Raw genomic sequence first — 17124 nt, 5'->3', positions numbered from 1 at the left:
ACCTGGTGACTGGTTGAAATTGTACACCTCCACAGGGTCCTAGAGGCAGAGTGGTTCTCCTGACACAGAAAGCAAGTTCTGCGTCTGATGCTGATTCTGCCAAGGGGGACACAGGAGGGTCTCGGAACTGTAAGCAGAATCTTTGCAAAACACCTGTCTGGAATCCGAAAAACTTCCAGTGGCCAGCGCTGGGGAGGAGACAGGGCCTTGACCCTCCTGAGAGAGCATGGCTGTGTGAACCAGCCTCCCGGGTTAGACTGCCAGGAGTGGGGCAGGGAGAACAGTGGAATTAGTTTAGGGCAGCACCTTGGCCGATGACTGTCAGAATTATCTGGGAGCTTAAAAAAATGCTGGGATTACTCAGGATGTCTGGGCCCTGAGAAGTTGTGTTTTAAAGGTGCCTCGAGGAATTGTGCTTCAGTGTAAAGCTGTTTTAAAACTCTCCCCGAATCATACTCATTCACACAAGTAACCCCCTTCCCCAGTTTTATTTCAAACATTGAGGACACATACAAAGCAAAGGTGGCATCTGAAGAAAATCTCTCAAACCCGACAGTGTTAACAGTAGGACAGAGTTCACACATGGAAACAGAGCAGCAGCCCAGCCCACGTCCTTTATCGGGAGCTCAGTCAGGCCAGGATGCATGTGGAGGGGCGCGTGTGCTCTGTCTGGAGGGCGGAACTGTCACCAAGTCAGTGGACGACAACTTGGACCATCTGAGGATTAACGAGTATAAAGACAAAATTCAATCTATTTCTTTCAGAGCTTGAGTTTTCCTTAAGTTCACATTTATAAATTAGTCTTCACAGTTAATCCTATTTGGGAACAAGAAATAAAGGAACACATTTCTAGTTTCCTAGACATAATACAGTTGTACATTAATTCTTGATTTACGTGGTCCATGGACTTGAGTTTTGTGACGGGGTGAGGGCTGCCATTTTTGGATCATCTACAATGTGCTGGACAACTTGCTTATTTTATTTCAGATTCTGTCAGCACCCTGAAGGTAGGTATCATTAGTCCCATTTTACAGATGAGGAAACTAAGGCTCAGAGAGGCTGAGAAACTTGCCCAGGGTCATGATAGGAAGTTACGGAACCAGAACTTGTACAGAGAACAGCCTGAAGGCATGTTTTATATTTATAGCTTTGTATCCCATGCTTCCGTCCCACGGAAAATGCTTAACACTGATCATTAAATGAACTGACAGCACTCCGGCAGGTGATGAAGTGCCTGGCAGAGAGCAAGTGTCAGGAGAGGATGGCTGGGCTGGATTGCAGGGAAGACAATGCTTTTCAAATGCTGTTTGTCTTCTGAAGCTCTGCCAGGTTCTCATCCTCATTCATCAAGTTAAAAACGTAGATAAAAATATTAGGAAAATCTTCGCTCTACTTATTTAAAATATTATGTCCACTTTATCCCTTAACAACAGAGTAAATTAAGCACACAGCTTGACTGAAATGTTTCTAAGAGCTAAACGGAACTCGCTACAGCCGTTTTCAAAGGCTCACTACAAATCATACAGTCCCGCAGTTCTGTTAGCATCAACCTTGACCAAGTCACTGAAGGAATTACCTTAAAGATTCACATTACAGGGGTGTGTCATGGCTTGCTGAACCACACACCCTGTTAACAACCCAGCTGAGATTGTTCACAACAGTTTAAAGAAAGGACTTTTGAATTTGACGACCAGTAATGTGACCAGTGCCCCTCCCCCCAGCTGCTCTGCATTCAGCATCTGCTGAAAAGCTGGCCCCCCTCGGGAACCTGCTGAAGCCTCTCGTCTTAGTGGATCTAGGCTACCAGGTGGCCGCTTTGGAGAGAAGACCCAGGTAAGGCAGAGTGGTGCTGGCTCTGATAAGGCACGCCGCATCCACGTTCAGGTGCTTGAAGTCCACACGTGCATCTGTTTGGCAACCTGGTGCACATATCCAATGTCAGGTCTCTGGTTGGGGTCGGGGTAGATGCACATACTGACCAGCTCTCGTAACTGCAAGGGAGAGGACGGCTTGTGTTAGTCTTAAGAAAGCAGCCTTGCTGAGGCTCTGGCAGTACTATCTGCATCATGTAGCCCTCAAGGCAACTAGGGGTGAGCAATGATGCTAAGAGGCTAAGTGATGGACGCACTGTCACAGCCACTGCGCAGAACCAGGCAATCCGAGGCCTGTCTGGCCTCCAAGGCCATGCTTTAATACCCTGAGAGTGGTTGCCCCAAATAATTTTTGAAGTTTCAACTGTGCATACTGTTAGGCAAATCTGTGTGTGTTTGCTGTCAGTCACGCAGATGCCCGAGCCAGAGGACAAAACTGAAGGCGAGGGCTTATTGATCATAATAAATGCATTAACATGCAGCAGGGCTGCAGTCTGCCCACCCCCTGGCCTCTATTGTGCTCATGAAAGACAGAGCTTTTAATTACACAGACACTGAAGGCTGCGCCGCCTCGGGGTGGGGGAGGGGCGCCTTGAGCCTCTGATCGCCTCCCTTCTGATAGCCAGAGTGCCAATTATTTTAATGGTAATTAAAATAATGACCTTAAAAAGCCCACATCTTAACTTGCATCACAGGGCTGACTGCATCTCTCCCCCCCCCCCCCCCAATTTAAATACTTGCTGCTGGAGGGGCGGGCTGGCCCTGTGGGGTCATGATAGCTGCAGGAGAAGGGAGGGCTGGTCCTAAAGAAGAGGGCTCGTGTGGATTCTGTGGCCGTGCTCGGGGCGTCTGAGGAGGCCCCGGGGCTGCTGCACAGTCCATGTCACTCCTGAGGTGTTCCGGGTCAGGCATTTTAAGCAACCCTCTGAGTTGTATGTCACATTTCTGGGATTCCACCTCTTTATAAACCCTGGAAGGCCCCGGCAGCTGAGCTGAGCTGAGCTGAGCTGAGCTGAGCTGAGCCTGCAGCTGCTGGACACTCCTGGAGACCGAGGTTGCCCAGGATGAGATGATACTTTTCGGACCTTTCAGGATTCAGGTGAAGGTTGGCCTCTTGACAGGTGAAGTACCCAAGAAAACTGGATTAAGGTCAAGTTTATGTGACCCCCGTTGTCATTTGTGAGTAGACCATGCAGTTGTCAGTAAGTGCATGTTTGAAAATGTTAGAAGTCAGGAGAAAAAAAATTGTCTATTTCCATTTCTAAGAGGTGACAGAAGTTCAAAAGTGAGGTGTGCAGGGGATTCCAGGGCCAAGAAGCACCTCTCGCTCCCAGACACACAGCCTAGAAAGGTGCACGTAACTGGGAAAGCCAGGGGCTGCGGAGCGGGAGCTCATGGAGGAGAACGACGGGAGGCGGCGGCTGAGGGCTTTATACAGATTCCTTCATTTTAGCTTCATACCTGGGAGGCAGGTTATGGTTGCCATTTATAAGCGGGAAACTGAGGCACAGAGAAGTTAGGATGTGCTCTGAGTTCCGTGGCTCCAGGCTTCTTGGTGGAATTCTAGCATAGAATCCCAAATTCAAAAGAAAAACCAAAAACAGCTGTTAACTGTAAAGAACCCTAACTAGTTTTTCTTTTTTGCCAGCTCCAACTCCAGAGCACAAGCCCTTCCTCCAAGGGTACACGGAGAACTTGGTAGGCCACTGAAGCAAAAGCCATGAGAGACTGAACAGTCTCCGGGCCTGTCCCCGGGGAGTCTGAAACCAGCGAGCCTGGCATCAAGTTCAGAGGCTGGGTTCAAATCCTGCCTCCACCACTTGCAAGTTACGTGACCTTGGGCAAGTGACTTAACCTGTCTGTGTCTCAGTTTCCTCACGGTAAATAGGATGGGGGAGGACCCAATCAATGTGAAATGTCATTATCCTGAGGCAGTGAGTGGCCTGTAGTCCTGCAGACTCCCCTTCACCCACTAGTGTTGACCTGGGACAGAAATAATAATGGATCTACTAGTATTAACCTTGAACAGAAATGACAATAATAGTTGATGCTTACTAAGCATTTACTATGAATAGGCCCTTTGCTACATCCAAAAGCTACTTTTGATGATGATGGGGTCATTTTAAGCCTGTTGCTAGACTGAGCACATTATGTGCACTGACCCTGTGAGGTAGATTATAGGATTACCCCCATTTTACAGATGAGAAAACTGAGACTCAGAAAAGTTCAGTGTCTCATCCAAGAACAGTAGAGGGAATATGTAAACCTATGTGTCTGTCTATACCCTCAGCCAAGCTGTGCTATAAACCTGTCATTTCATCCTCGCATTTTATTCATGAAGGTAAATATTAGCCTTATTTTCGAGGTCCAGAACAGGTGAAGATGATGCTCACACATGGTACCTGACAGAGCCCCATGCAGACCTGTCAGAGTCTGTGTCCCTGGTGAAAATGTTGAAAATAACCCAAGGTGTGACTAGGTCTGTGACAGCAAGGAGACCAGTGTGTTTGCTGGGTTTCCTGTCTCTGGGGAAGTGGGGCAGCTACGGTCCTGCCACCTCCTGCGTCTGGTTCCTGTTGTCTGACACCAGGCAGAGCCCGTCTCCGGGACGTGTGGCAGCGAGCCCTAATGTCAGAGGTGTGCCCACTGCCTCCTCGGGGCTCCTGGTTTCTGTGCCAGTGGGTGGGCCACCAACCTGCTGTGGGGCCCACACTGGTATTTTTGAGAGCTCTTCAGTAACAACCATCTATTTTCTCCCTCTGAGTCACTTTCCCAGAAATCTCCCCTCCTCCACCCTGTTAAGTGAACCCAAGCTCAAGCCCCCTCCCCCTATGGGCTCGCTAGGTCTGGCCCTGGGGCAGCAGACTCACCTTCTCGGAGTAATGTTCTCCAGGGAGAGGGGGGTAGTCACACTGCTCGATCTTCTGGCAGAGGGAGAAGAGGTTCATCTTGTCTCCATAGAAGGGGCTTTGGAGAGCTGCCATCTGCAGGGGAAGGGTTGGGAGAGGAGTTTTCAGCCTTGGGGTCGAGAGTGGGGTGTGGCCCTCCTGTCTCCACTACAGCGACTGTCCAGCAGGACGTCCCCCAAAACCCAAGGAAGTTGGGATTCCACAGAAGTGGCCTTTGTTACAATCCTTGTTACATTAGCAAATTAAATGGGACAAAGGTTTCGGTGACAAAACTTTAAAGGCAATCAGCCAAAGACTGGGGGCCAGCTGCCTGCAGGCCCACACCCTGCCTCACGCCTCGGCTCTCCAGGACCGACGGTGGTCTGCACACAGCAGATGGCGAATGGGCTCTGCTCACTGGGATTGGTGTCTGGGCCTGGCAGGTCCTCTCGGCGCACCGGCCTATATTTTTCTAAGGAGCAATTCCAAAACACCCGTGGGAGGATGTTTATTTAAGTAATAAAGTTAGGGAATTACCTAAGGACAAACATTGAGGGGGGTGATGAGGCATTTCATTTTTGGCTTTAATTCTGGTTGTTTTCTCCAGCCCACAACAGAGCTGCTGTCTGAAGGCCTGGCTGCTTCTGTCTTGGAAGCTGGATGCCCAGACACCAGGGAGGGCAGGCAGACGGGCGGGCCGGGTGCCACCCTGACACAGGGGCCTGGGACAGTGTCCCGGAGGCTCCAGGCTCTACAGGCAGCCTCCGCTTGCCCAATTCCCTGCTCTGCTCTCGGCGTGCTTGCTGTGTGTCTGACCTGTGGTTTCCTTGTCCCTAACGTGGGAAGAGGCTCCACCTGCAGGGCTGTGGTGAGGCTTGGCTGGCCCAGGAGGAGGCGCCACAGGCTGAGCTTCATCTCTGGTGGGCATCAGCTCCACCCTGCAGGCAGGCACGCACGCACGCACGCACGCACCTGGGGCACTGGGAAGCAAAAGGGCTGTGGTGGCCCCAGCGGGTCAGTCAGGGAACTCCCAGGCCTCACTCTGCTGGAGGGCTCCCAGACTCCCCACCCCACCAGAGCACTTTTGGGGGTATCTTCAGAGGGGGCACACGGGAGCCGTGAGCAGGCTCCCTGAGGCAGCAGCATGGCAGCCCAGCACGGTGCCCGCGGCCCCATCTGCTGGTTAATCCGTAATGGGATTCAAGTGCTTCTTGTCACTCCCGCTCCCTGTTGCCTACCGCCAAAAGGCAGCCCAGCGCCTCCTGCTAATGAAGTGCAGCCGGGCAGTCGTGCCTGCCTGTCTGTCTGGCCCTCGTTCCCTTGGAGGAGCCAGGCTGCCAAGGCCGCTCTGCACAGATCCAGGCAAGGCTCCTGGGCTCTGGCTGTGGCAGGGCATTGGGACATGGGAGGAATCCTCACTGTCCTCAGGCCTGGAGGTGGCCAGTGCGCCCTATCAGGGCAGGGAGCTGGGCTTGTGAGTACCCATTGGCTTTAGCTTCCACCTACCCCCATCCTCTGTTCACTGCTGTGAACAGGTCTGGTGACCGCAAGAGCTGGGCCTGCCTCCAAAGGGCCCAGCAGCATCCCTGGATTTACAAACGGCTACTGGGAGGCAGCAGTGCGGCCTGGAGGTTTGGGGGCTTCCTCTGACCCAGGCCCAGAGTGTGTCTGGGCAGCACCCGTGGGCCTAGAGGCCTGGGGCAGGCCAAATGCTTCCAGTGGGGTTCAGGGCCAGCCTCGCCTCTCTACTGCTGGGGCCAGGGGTCTGGGCCCCTCTAGGAGGGCTGGGAACCCGTCTGGAATGAGACAAGGCTACACAGAGCGAGCAGCCCTGGCACTGGTAGGAAGGATGAGGGTGCGGAGGCCCTGCCTCCTGCTGGCTCTGCCAGCCTGACTGGGAGCTGGCTTTACCGCAAGTGTGCAAAGTGGCATCGCATGGGGGTGCATTTCCAGTAATTAAAATGAGAACCTTGGGTGCAAAGGGTTAATTGGGCAGTTTCTAAAGGCATTTGTTGCCACAGCGGAGAGCAGCTGAGGTTAGGGGTCACTCGGGTGATCTGGTGCCCTCCAAGTTGTGGCGGGAGATTAGGATGGGTTTTCCTGCAGTGGTTCTGCTCAGAGTAGAAAGGACATTTAAGTGTTGGTCCCATTAACACAGGCTCTGGTTTTTCATGTGTCCCACCTGGGAGGAGGGGCTTGGTGATGCTTTCAACCAGTCAGTCTGATCTGATTTGGAAAAACCTTGCTGTTTGCGATTCCAAAAGGGCCCAGAAATTGGCGAGGGGCAAGCCCCATATCCACCATCCCCTCAGATCATTTCTCCCTCCCTTTACTGTTTGGAAAAGTGTATTGAACAGGGTTAGCAGTGGGCCATGCCAGAGGCGGCTAGTGGAAGCAGCGACCCCCCCCCCCCCCCCCCCCAGCTGCCGGCCTTCCACCTGGATCAGGGCATGGGGCTGTGCAGGAACCTTGGGGGCTGCTGGAGGCGCTGGGATTAGACCGATTACCCTGATGGCGAGATCTCCCTGTACCAGTGGCCACTCCTCCGACTGGTCAAAGAGAAGAGGAATTGCTCTTTGGGGCTGATACTGGCTGCCTTGTTAGACCTGCCGAAGTCAAGGTCTCCTCAAATGCAGACCTTTTTCTGTCTGGTGTTATTGGGGTGACACATGGCCTGGGAAATGGGAGCGTGTGGGCACTTGCCCCACTGGGAGGGCTCAGAGGAACTGGTGTGTGTGGTCTGCGATGTCGGGGAGAACGGGATCCAACTGCTGAGGACAGTGCCTGAGACTCCCACCCTGTCAGGGACTCAGACACCCCTCTCGTCACCCAGCATCTCCCCAGCACGTCCCAGAGTCTGAACCCAGAGGCCAAGCAGTCTGCAGCCCTGCCCCTCCACGAGGGAGGGGCACCCAGACCATTTTCCGGCTCAGGCCAGAATCCCAGAGCAGGATTCCCAACAAGGTGCAGCTGATCCTGTCTTTGCCCTGCCTGCTTTCTTGCTGGCTCTCGGTACCTCACGGGCCCCTGGAGGCAGCTGTGAGGCCCCCCAGCTGAGGATCCTGGGGCCGGCACTGAATGAGCCAATTCCTTCAGCTCCCGTGTAGATAGATAGATTCTGCAGAGCACGGCAGCCCGCTGGGCGCCTCCACGGGGCGTGCTGGGTAATCAGAATAAACCACCAGGCTTCCCAACTGGGCCGAACTCGGGCACCTCTGCTGGGAGCTCCCACTGCTGACGGCTCTGGCTCCTCACCACCCGCTTCCCCCTCACAGGGCTCTGGGCAGAGACGACCGCCCCCCCCCCCCCCCCCCCCGCATCTCTCTCCACTGAGGCTACGCCTACCCGCGGGCTGGCGAGAAGGGAGAGGCCCAGCTCCAGTCTACAGGAGGGTGGGCTTTAACAGGCAGCCTGGGGACCAGGGCCCCGCTTGGCCACTTCCGTGCTGTGTGACACCAGGAAGTCTCTCCACCTCTGAGCCTCAGCTTCCTCCCTTACAGCGAGGCTGGGACCGTGCTGATGCGATCCTTGCCATTCATTCCAGTGTCCGGGCAGTGCTGTGGCACCTCCCATGCTGACCTCTTCCACACAGATCCCACTTGGCACCCAGCACTGAGGGCCTGGGCCTGGGCCAGGTGTAGTGCCTTGTGGTGGCTCCTCACTAGACGGTCACCATCAGCATCTTAGGTGACCCCAGGAGGTCCTCAGAGGGCATCTGGCTGCCCAGGTGAAGTGGGGTGTGGTGGGCTGAATGTTGGCCCCTAAAGAGGTCCTCACCCCAATCCTTGGAGCCTGTGAGTATGTTACCTTATATGTAGAAGGGATTTGGTGGGTGTAAGAATCTCTGGGTGGAATTTTATCCCAGGCGACCAGGTGGGCCCTAACTGTAGCCACACGTGTCCTTATGAGAGGGAGGTGGAAGGTGATTGGCTACAGGAGGAGGTGTGTCGAGGGAGTGATGGGGTCATGAGCCCAGGAATGTAGGTGGCCGAACGAACCAGCCTGATGACACTTGCCTTTAGTCCAGTGCAACTGATTTTGGACCTCTCCCTCCAGAGCAGAGTGATTTTGTATTCCTGAGGCCATCAACTCTGGTGAGCGGTTACAGAAGCCACGGGAAACCCACCAGGGGCTTTGGTTCTTCCCGCCCTCACCGGGCTCGGGAAGGGCAGGCCTGTCCCTGTGAGGGGCAGGTTTCTCTGGCCAGTGCCCAGGTGTGCTCCACAGGGGCCACACCGAATCCTCAGACGGGGCTGAGTGGGTGGGGGACCTGTGCAGCTGTGAGGCTGGCGCCCCCGGAACCCACCAGGCGGGAGGGGAGCTCCTGCCGTGTCTGCGGGATGTTTCCTTCCAATTACCAAGCCCTGGGCTCAGACGCGCCTCCCTCCCCGTCTGCTGGGAAAACATCAGCTTCGGAGAGTGGGTCTGGGGGAGTGGGGAGGCAGCCCAGGCAGCGCCCTTTGCCAACTGTCACTCCCAGAAGGGCTGGCCACGTCAGCCACACAAGTCCCCTTCTGTGGGAGGCCCAGGGCCATTAGCTTGAGATCAGTCCTGCTGTCCCTGAATACGTTAGTGCCCACAGGACTTGCCTGATTGATTTCATCGACTTCCTACTGCTGCTATGTCCCTCCCAGGCTACAAGTCGCGTGGCCCCACACATAGCCAACAAATAAATCAACCCGGCGAACCAGAGCCTCCGTGCTGGGCACCACAAACACGGCCACTGCCTCGTTAGACGGGTTCAGCTGCCCAAGACAAGGACTCGAAGGGCTGCCTGGCCCGGGGAGACCGGATGGGCTCCGGCTGCAGCTGCCTCTAGGTGCCGAGACAAAGGCCCAGGCAGGGGGCAGGGCTGCTCTCCAGTGGGAGGCTGGCTGGGAGCACCGGGACCTCGGCCATGCACGCCGTCCCCCCCTGCTCAGCCTGCCTGTCTGTTGGTTTATGTTCGGGGACCCTCACAGTTCACAGAGGCAAGACAGCTTACGGGAATCCCCAATGCAGAATGGAAAAGCAGGACCCAACCATCTGGACCAGGGATAATGTCTAGGAGGGCAGGAGGACAGAGCCGAGTCCTCCACGGGGACAGAAGCTGAGCTGCACTTAGGCTTCCACTGGCCAAAGCAAAGACGGAGACGTGATCGGCGGCAGCCTGCCAACCGCAGGCCCCGCCTCAGGTCAGGCCTGCCCGCCAGTGCCCAGGGCCTCCTCCGAGCCTGGTGCCACTCACGCCTCAAGGAGGGCCATGGTGATTGAGGTGAGAGAGAGGCAGGGTCCTGGTGTGGACCCAGACTTTGGCCAGGAGGACCTGAGTTCAAAGCTCAGTTCTCATCAACCCCCCAATAGCCCCAGGGCAACCCGCCCCCCCCCCCACCCCCGCTTCAGTTGCTCAGTATAAAATGAGGTCACACCTTGCACGCGCATATGCATGCACACACTAAGTCAAAATGGCACCTCCAGGCCCTCCAGCCAGGATGGCCACCAGATCTGGGAATGGACCCAGATGCCACAGATGGCTACCACCCATCCCTGGGTTCCCACTGAGCTGGTGGGGTGCACCCTTGCCCCAGCTGGATGCCCGCCACGAATGCCCTACCAAATGCCGCTGAGCTCACCTCATATAGCAAACAGCCCAGGGACCAGATGTCGGACTTGAAGTTGTATCCGTTCTCATGGATCCTCTCCGGTGACATGTAGTATGGCGTCCCCACTGAAACACAGCAAGGGGATGGTGCTTATTCTCTGTGCAGAGCATGGGGGAGGGGAGGGCTGGGGAGAGACCTGGGCTCTCTCACAGGAATCCTGGTCTGTGCCTTTCCCTCCTCCTGTCCCCTCCGCTTTCAAATGAGAGGGCTGGGCCAGATGCTCTGCCTTGGTCTGTGAGACTTAAGGTTGGAGTGCTCTGCTTCATCAGAGGGATCCTCAACTTGTTTCGGGGGTGAACACAGCCCCTCCTGTTTTGCCAGTGTCCCCTGGGAATAAGTCTGTGAAACCCGATTTTTATACTGACAAGTCCTCAAACATTCTGAAGCATAATGCAAAACTTGCATTAGTTTTCAAGATAAAGATGAGAGACTTCAAAGAAGCTAGATTGTGTCCCCAAGCCCCAGGGGAGCAGTGACTGGGGAAGAGTGGGAGAAGCTGGCAAGAGGAGGTGCCCCAAATGTCACGTGGACGGCCCTCGTCCTGCCCCAGGGCGTCCTCTGCGGGCACTTGGGCAGGCAGAGCAGCAGCACAGTCTGACGGATGCTCAGACGCACAGCCAACAGCAGATCTCGAATCCCCTTCCAGCAACATCCCCCTCAGACCAGCCAGCCTGAGCCACCCTCTCTCCTCAGTGGGGGGGGGGGTGGGGGGCGGGGGGGCCTGGCTCTGCATATGAAAGAGGCGCCGGAGAAACCCTGACCTTCCTGCCTCTGTACCTAGAACGCCCAGATTTCAAACCCGGCCAGATATCAGAGAACTGGGGACCTCAAAGCGGAGGCTGATTAAAGGGGCCCCGCTTCCCCGAGATGCGCCTGTCAAAACAAACTTGGCCGTGGTTTGAAATGCTCACGGTGTTTGAAACATGTTCATTAGCTATGAAAACGGCAGATTCCACATGGAGGAAGGCTGGTGTCTGCGGGCTGCATGGCTTCCCCACACGGTGGGGTTGAAGTGACTGGAGGAACATGGTGTCACCGTATCTGTCGTCCAGGCGGGACGGGGCCTCGCCTGGGCTGGACAGCACGGCTGGGGCAAGGGGGCACTGGGAGCTGCACCCTGTGGGCCTGACTCACTCCAGCCGCTCCCCAGCAGAGAGCTGAACTGCTCCTAGCCTGGGTGTCCCCACCAGTGAAATGCAGAGGCCGAGCTCATGGTGCCAGGGTCCCTCCCCCACCCTTTGGAGCCCTGGTTTCCCGTGTGGAAGGTGGGGATAGAGCAGTGGTCGGCAAACTCATTAGTCCACAGAGCCAAATATCAACAGTACGATTGAAATTTCTTTTGAGAGCCAAATTTTTTAAACTTAAACGTCTTCTAACGCCACTTCTTCAAAATAGACTCGCCCAGGCCGTGGTATTTTGTGGAAGAGCCACACTCAAGGGGCCAAAGAGCCGCATGTGGCTCGCGAGCCGCAGTTTGCCGACCACGGGGATAGAGCAACCTCCTGCAGGTTGAAGGGAGAGGATGGCGAGAGCAGGGCAAGAACCAAGGAGGTTCTGGAACCCCAAGAGCAGGTTCCTTGGCACTGGCAGTGTGAGCTGCACTGCTCTCTGCTGCACCCCGCATCCCACCAGGCCCCGCCTCTGAGGTGTCCCCTCCCCGTCTGTCCCCTGCCAGCATTCGCCTGGACAACTAACTGGCTTCGTCCCTCCTGTCCTGCCCATTCCCACCCACCCTACCCACCAAAGCAGGGGCCCTGCCCCCCATGCCCAGCTGGCTCCTTATCCCCCACAGGAGAAAGGGCAGACTCTCCACAGCAACACATGTACACACACATGCATGCACGTACACACACCACACGTGTGCATGCCCACACACAGGCACACCTCCACCAGGCTCATCTGTCACCGCTTATCATCACGTCCTTCAATGAATTACCAGCTGACCCCATGCCGAGCTACACAGCGCTCTCAGGAGAGGTGGTGACGCTGGAAAATCATTGTACTTTCAGCAGCATTGACTTAATTTCACATTGTTTGCATTCGTACAAGCACCTGCCTATTTCTAGTTCCCACACTAAGGAATTGTGGGTGCAATTCTTTGACTCCATACAGCAGAGTGTGTTCCTAGGTATTGGGGTCTCACCCACTGACTCAGGGAGTCGGGTGGGAAACTGAGGTATGACCTCATCCCCCCCTCGCCCACCTTACTGCACCTGGGCTTCTCCATCTGATCACCTGCTCTATGGCGGCTCCCACCCCAGGTGCCTGGAGTGCTCAATGAGGCCAGACCCGGGATGTACTGATTAGAACAATGCTTGGTTCTTGGTGAAGCCTCCAGATGCATTTCCATCCCAGCCTGTAAGTTCCAGAGGGTGGGGCCTTCCCGTGAGTGGCAGGGCCTGGCACAAATCCTTCTTGAGTGAATGAGTGAACAAAGAGACAAGTGTAGTTTGCATCCTAGGCCTGATCAATTCTGCACTTGCAGTCCCCTGAGACACACACCCCCCTTCTCTCTCCGGCATCAGTTTGTCTTGCTCTACAGTGGTCGGCGAACTGCAGCTCTTCGGCCCCTTGAGTGTGGCTCTTCCACAAAATACCACGGCCTGGGCGAGTCTATTTTGAAGAAGTGGCGTTAGAAGACGTTTAAGTTTAAAAAATTTGGCTCTCAAAAGCAATTTCAATCGTTGTACTGTTGATATTTGGCTCTGTTGACTAATGAGTTTGCCGACCACTGCTCTAACAGTTTGTGTCCCTAAAAATGCCAGGGACACGGCAGACAAAGCAGGCACCACTGGCTAGATCGGTGTGACCTCCTGTGACCTCCTCCCCAGGTGTCAGCACTCAGAGCTGGGATTTACCTGCTGAAACAGGTTTTCTAGGCCAACTGCTCCCAGGTGTCCCAGGCTGCTGGGCCAACTGCTCCCAGGTGTCCCGGGCTGCTGGGATGGGTGGGAGGAGGCCCAGGGACACATCTCTGCAGGGCTCTGTAAGCACACTGACACGGTCCCTAGGGGTGCCTGGCTGGGAGGACCGTCTATGCACTTGACAAAGGTTCCATAGGGCCTATCTGACGCCGGCAGGGCACACTCGTGGGAGTGCTGGCACTCAACAAGGAAGGAGGCTCCACCCGCTTCTCTGTGGCCAGGACAAGCCCAGGTCCTGCACGGCCCAGCTGTGAGGTTGGATGGGCTTCTCCCCAAGTGGCTGGGCACTCGGTGCCCTGGGTGTCCCTGCACCCAGAGCTCCTCAGGGTCCAAGCCCACGTCCCAGCACCCGGGCTGCTGTCAAATGGAGAGAATGAGCCTCAGTGGGATGATTTTTGAAAAGCAAATCTTTTTCAAGCAGCTTGTAAGCCTTGCTTTCTTTGTTGACTCACCTCTTCGGTGAGTTCAGTGACCACACAAACTGAAATAAAGGGCAGCTCCATGCCCCTGGTTTCCACGGGGAGCTCAGCACTGTGCCTGCACACAGTGGGCCTGCAGGACACGGTTCCACCTGTCCCCATACCACGTTATCCTGGGACTGACTGCGTCTGTCCCTCACCAGTCTGGGGGCCCCTGAAAGCAGGGAAAGATGCTTAATCTCATGTCCTCTACCCAGTCTGGGGAAGGGAGAAGGAAGAAATGTATGCTCTGCAGCCAGGTCAGGGCTGGCGGCCTGGAGAAGCCAGCAGGTCCTGACCCCTCTACCTGATGGGTAGGTCACTCCTGAATGGACTGAGAGGTGGTGTGAGGCCCTGCCCGGCCCTGGGTGTGAACCGGCCTCACTCCCACCCTGACTCCAGCGCCAGGCCGCCCTGTCACGGCTGCTGAGAGGCAGGGCCTGCTCTCCCAGCCCCACAATTTGTCTTGCAGCTGCTGCTGTTGCTCGGAGCGAGACACTTGCTTGTAGCTTGTGAGCTGTGTATAGGCAAATCTTTCATTTTTCTTTCATTACGCCAGCGTGTACTGTCACTTAATTTTTATGTATGCAATCCTTCCTGACAAATATGATCTGCTGCCTGGTAATTCGTCTGACGCTCATTCTGTTCCTCGCTCTAATTACGGCTCCTATGCCTGACACCGAGGCAGCCGCTCTGCCACCGCTGGGTACCGCACCTGTCAGCCTGGCCATGGCATGACTAATGCCCTTTCATGCCAGCCTCGTGTTAGCAAATACAGAGGCGAGGAGGGGGCTGGGAAGGGGGCAGCAGGAGAAATGGGATTTGCATAAACCCTGCCAATGGGTCTGCAGCTCAGGAGAGGAGTTGGTTGCCAGGGCAACGTGGCTGCCACCACAGCAGCCCCACATAGTAGGTGCGCACAGATGCATAATTCAAACCCCTGCATCCTTCCTGAGTCATGAGCCGATGGCAATGACTTCAACCTCTCCCAACTAACGGGTGTGTAAGCCTTCGTCAGCGGCTTGCAGAATCTCGCTGGGGAAGGGGGTCTTTCTCCTGCATCTTGGGAGACTTCAGGTCCCGGGCTTTGGCTCTGTGCTGCCCCCCTCTGTTCTGGAGCCACGACCCCAAGAGGTCTGCTTCCACCCACCACGCCCAGCAGCCGCTCCCTGGAAGAGCTGGGCTTACGGGGGCAGCCTTTTCCCAAGTCCCAATTCCTTCTCATTAATGTAATAAGCGCAGCCGTCAAGTCGATAAACCCGTGCTGTCGCTGAGCCCGTCCGTGTTCCTGCCCCTTCCTAATGATGTGATCTTAACCGGCTCTGACGAGCACCACAGCCTCCCCCCGGCGGGACGGAGCAGGGCTGGGCCTGACCGATGGGGAAGGGAGCCAGTGGCTTTAACTCTCCCCTCTGACGGCGTTCCCTGGGTTTCTGGCCCTTTGAAGCTCTAAAACCAGAGACGTACAGTCCCAAACTGACAGACACACTGATTTTCACAGAGAGGGTCTGAGGGGCCCGGGAAAGACAAGGTGTCCCCGGGAGCAGTGGGTGGCCGAGCTCTGGGGAAGCCCCAGCATTGTCACCCCCCACCCCCTGCCCCTGGTGGAGGATGCACGGGCTGGGCCAGGCCAGGCCTGCATCCAGGGCTGAGCTGGGACTCTGTTACTCGAGCTCCCGGATTTCAGACTCCTCGCTGGCTATTTGAGGCCTGAATGAAGTGTCACAGACTCATGGGGTGGCGGGTTCTTTCCTTTTTTAGCTAAAGGAAGACCAGTAACGTGCCAGGCATCCTCCAGGGTCAGATGGAGCTGAGTTTCACCCCCCCCACACACATGCAGATACACACATGTGCACAGACACGCACTGGTATGCACACACTGGTATGCACACACACTCACACGCTCACACCCCTATAAGCAGCTCAGAGCACAATTCTCCCGATGGCGCGCTGTACTGAGCGCCCCGAAGCCATCGGGGCTGTAGCACAGTGAGTTTCCACTCAGAAAGTGTCTTCCAGAAGCACCCCCGTCGTCCCCGGAGGCTGCGTGCACGCCTGGCCTGCGCAGAACCCCAGGTCGGAGGACGGCGGACACTGGCTGGGCCGTGCAGTTTGCGGAGAGGAGCCGAGAAGAGTGGTTTTCCAGGGTGGGGGGGCGTACCCACGCACAGAGGGGAGCCTGGGAGACCTTCCTCCACAAACCACCCCAAAGGGCCGGGAACTGGCTCCGGGAAAGGGGGACGCCCTGCCTGACTGCAGTGTTTCCACGCTGCCTGGTTTAATGCCGACACGCCTTGCTGTAAAACGGGGGGCTTTGCTGGCTTCTCTATTCTGGTTAAACGTAAAATCCCCCTCCGCCACGGTTCCAGGTTTCCCAGGCAGTTACATAGCCAGCATGTGGGTTCTGAAGCTCAACACGGCTCACGTGACCCGAAACACACACCCAACCCAGTCTCTCTCCCTTGCCCCCCAGGGCTTGGCACTCCCCACTCCTGGGATGGTGCCTGCCCACACAGCTTGGCATTCAAAGCCCCACTGCCTTCCTTGCCACCCGAGGTCCTGGGGACCCCGCTCCCCAGCTCCCCCAGTTCCCCCCTTGCTGCCCCACCAGTTCCTATTCACTCCTCAAGAGTCCAGCCACAGAGCCACCTCCTCCCGGGCATTCAGCCCCCACAGCTTCAAAACTGCCCATTCGAAAGACAAAGGTGACACAGCTCGAATGTCCCCCAGCAGGAGGAAAGGGCCGCGTGCGGTGCACCCGTGGGTGGGACACTACGTGGCAACGAGAAAGACGGGGTGGCTACCCTGTGCCACCGCAGAGCCACAGCTCCCCAACCCCCCGGGCTCAGTCATCCTTTCCTGGACACAGGGAGGCCCAGCCAGGACCCCCAGTCTCAGTTTACTCCCTCTGGGTCACCTCTGAAGAGCGAGTGAAGTTTGGGGTTCAGGAAGGCACTTTCCGCGCTAACTCTCCCCAAAGGCACTGTGGGGATTGTCCACATCCCCCCACGGTCACGGTCACGGGGGCTGGGGCTGCCGGGGCGCGGACAGGCCCCCTTACCTAGGGAGTGGGCCGCGGTGGTCTCGGAGCTGAAGAAGCGGCCCAGGCCGAGGTCCCCGAGCTTCACGACGCCCGTGGCCGTGATGAACACGTTGGCAGGCTTGATGTCTGCAGGGGAAGGAGAGGGGGCTGCTGTGGGGTCAGGGGGACAGAGCGGGAGGCCTGAGGGGCGAGGGCAGGGTCTGTAGGTGGCCGGGACCCAGCCCGCCGTCCTGCTCCCTCCGAGCAAGCCCGGCTCTGCCCAGCTGTGGGCCCTGAGCTGCGGCCTCACTGTCCTCAC

The 17124-nt window shown here is 56.4% G+C and overlaps 1 protein-coding gene across 2 annotated transcripts in view; it reads right to left on the bottom strand.

The window, feature by feature from the left end:
• Window positions 1-470: 470 nt before the first annotated feature.
• NEK6 (NIMA related kinase 6) overlaps window positions 471-17124 on the bottom strand; it is a 67240-nt gene continuing 50586 nt past the window's right edge. Inside the window, exons 7-10 of one of the 2 annotated variants that reach the window (XM_080669373.1) lie at window positions 16845-16952; window positions 10372-10466; window positions 4742-4855; window positions 471-1991 (exon numbers count right to left, since the gene is read on the bottom strand). In XM_080669373.1, the coding sequence (XP_080525499.1) occupies window positions 1881-1991; window positions 4742-4855; window positions 10372-10466; window positions 16845-16952 (428 nt within the window). In that variant the 3' untranslated portion in view covers window positions 471-1880. The remainder of the gene's footprint in view (window positions 1992-4741; window positions 4856-10371; window positions 10467-16844; window positions 16953-17124) is intronic. The other variant, XM_080669374.1, reaches the window with a different exon arrangement.

The sequence above is a fragment of the Plecotus auritus genome (assembly GCF_963455305.1).
Source record: "Plecotus auritus genome assembly, chromosome: 5".
Lineage (NCBI taxonomy): Eukaryota > Metazoa > Chordata > Mammalia > Chiroptera > Vespertilionidae > Plecotus > Plecotus auritus.
This window is presented reverse-complemented; position numbering and strand designations above follow the sequence as displayed.